Below are 2798 nucleotides of genomic sequence, written 5' to 3' on the forward strand. Positions count from 1 at the left end.
AAAGAAAACAGACTGAAAGAATTAGACGTTTTGAACTGGAAAACCTAAGGGCTGCCAATGTAGCTACTTTTTAGAAGGCAGCAGCATGTTAAGCAATTCTGGAGAGACACACTAGAGGTCCTGAGTTACATCTTCTAGATACTTCCTTCTTTTTGACAGTGTGCAATCATTTTTTGTTTCCTGAGACAGAAAAGTTACTCTGAATAAAAATCTTCATCATGGAATGAGTAATAAATTCAAACCATGTGACTAGAGAAAAATGGGCAGCCTGGCTGCACTGAAATGATTTTGCCTTGTCTCAGAGTTCTTACGCAGCATAATCTTGGAATTAATTCCCGCATTCTCCATAGTCTGTTTCATTTCCCATCAAGATTCTGAAACAGTTTCTCCCTCCAGAACTTGAGGTTGAAAAGATTTCTAACAAGTCTGGCATGACAGACAATAATGAAACCAAAAATCCTGTAGTGTCTTCATGCACAAGACATGTAGGGGTCATTTATGGACATTTGTCAAAGCAGCAGTGTACTGTGGAACTGTCTTAACATGGGCCATGGAAGTGTCTCAAGGTGTTCCATCCTAGCAGTAAGGTGAAAGGGCAAAATGTCAACAAATTCAGATGGAGAGCAAGCCAAGTCAAGACAATACTTCCATGAAAGATAAAAAAGAAGTTGCTCCCCAGGTTGTGGGGAGTAAATACTAAAAATACACACCCAAGGATAATCTGTGTCAAAACCATAAAAGAACATAAAGGCATATTAAATTTGGTCAAACTCATTTGCTAACTGCTGTACTGACTTTGAAAGCAGCACAAAAATTCAAAGAAAAATGTAAAAGATATGGGAGGTAATAAAAAAAAATAATGTTCTGTATTGTCTACAATTCCTTGGCGTCACCGAAACTGTAATACATCCAGCACAGGGCTCAACATTGCTGGATCATGGGTAAGGAATATTTTTTCCTGAGAAAACCTGCAGTGGCAAGAACTGGCAGGGATTGAACAGGACATATGGTCAAAACCCTACTTCTCATATGCTAAGTGTCCTTGACACTGGAGATCATAAAAAACTTTTGTACATCATATAGAATATATTTCCTTTCCTTTCTTCTTTTTTAATGGCTCACCAAAGATGGTATCAAAGGTGGACTGTCCCTTCTCTCTTCTCTGCCCAAGCTTGATGGGAAAATCAGAACAAGGGGAGGGGCATCAGTCTTTCTTGCCTCTTTTCTCTTAGATCACAAGGAGCAGTGACACAGTGTTCTGGGACAGCTGACAGGCCATGCTGATCGTTTTGCTTGCTGTTTTACATGGTGAGAGAGAACAGATCCATCTCTGCAGCGTGGCTTTCATCCAGGCCATGCAGCACACATGTAAGATAAAGGACCCTTTTTGGCCATCATCTACACTTCTCCCTTTCTCTTTTTCTCTCACTCATGCAGGTGCTGGGGTTGGAAGCCTCATCACGCAGTGGCCAGAAGAAACCCTTAGGAAAGCTGGAGAGACTGTTGACATCTCCTGCTTCCAGAATTATACCACACTTACCTATACATTGTGGTACCAGCAGACTCCAAGAAATGGTCTGAAGTTAGTAGCCAGTACTTCTACATGGATGCAGAACTCTTACGAAGAGTTCCACATAGGCCAAGAGTTTCACGAGGCCAAGTTTCACATAAGCAGAGACAATAATGATCATTCTGTGATGACAATCAAGAATGTGACATCCAATGATGCAGTCACATATTTCTGTGCTGCGAGTGTTCACACGGTACAGCAAGGGGATTGAGCACTAAGATAAAATCCCCACCTTGCCTCGGTGAGAGGCAGTCTCTGAAAAATGTGAGTGAGACATACTGGAGAGGGGCAGAGGAAGGGCAGAAGACAGACAAGGAAGAAGTGGGGGAATAGAGCCAGGACTTTTTGGAGGGAAGAGGGACAGACAAAGCAGTGCAGCAGCATCCAGATTCAAAGACAAAAAGCCTTCAGAAATACAAACCCATAGATCAACATTAAGAATTGAGGCATTGCTGATGTGCTTAGTGAAAGCCAGCAGATACTTCTTAAGACTGGTGCTACAGAAGCACAGCCATGTTCTGGGCCACTAGTTCTCCATGGACCTCACCATAGCACCAAGAAAAGAGTAAAAAGCAGAAGGAGAATTCAAGGTTCTTCCATATACTCGTGATCCACCCAAAGACAGAGTTGCCCAATGAGAGATTGCTCAATGTGAGAGGAGAGTGCAGCCTCTGATTATGGCTATAGGAGGATGGCACCAGTAGAGGGGGGAGGAAACAGGCATACCTTCCATTGTGGAAGGGATAGCCCCTTGGCAGCTTTACAAGCAACAGTGTATGCTGCAGCACTTTTATTCACCTGCTCCGTGTGCCACTTAATTGCAGGATCCTTCTCTTCCTTTCCACAGAAATGCATTCAGTTCTGAGCTGAACCAAGGCATCTCTTCGTAACAAAACCTCATGGGCAGAGAAAGGAAACCACAAAAATCTGCCATCACCTGGTGCTCCCCTTGTGAGGGGCAGTTGAAGGCAGAAGTTGCTTCCTATTGCGCCTTTGTCTTCATTGCTGACAGAGATGAACTTTTGATGAACTAATTGCTCTCCTGTGATGGCCCTGAGAAAAGTGATGGCAGGGTATTGCCTGCCATTGCCTGTCTGTGCTCCTCTTTTCATCACATAACCTAGGACTTACCTTTTCTTCAAAGAAAGGGAAACAGCACATAAAAGACCAAAAGGTATCTTTAAGAAAGTATGGCTATACACTTGTGTATTTTGGGCTTCTGTTTTTA

General features: G+C 42.9%; 1 gene segment (V, D, J or C); it reads left to right on the forward strand.

Annotated features, from left to right (window-relative positions):
• Positions 1 to 1277: 1277 nt before the first annotated feature.
• On the forward strand, positions 1278 to 1781 carry LOC104293778. The segment is given in 2 exon segments: positions 1278 to 1308; positions 1438 to 1781. Coding segments are annotated over 2 exon segments (375 nt in total).
• The last annotated feature ends 1017 nt before the right edge of the window (positions 1782 to 2798 follow it).

The sequence above is a fragment of the Charadrius vociferus genome, unplaced genomic scaffold, assembly GCF_000708025.1.
Source record: "Charadrius vociferus isolate BGI_N301 unplaced genomic scaffold, ASM70802v2 C16168211, whole genome shotgun sequence".
Lineage (NCBI taxonomy): Eukaryota > Metazoa > Chordata > Aves > Charadriiformes > Charadriidae > Charadrius > Charadrius vociferus.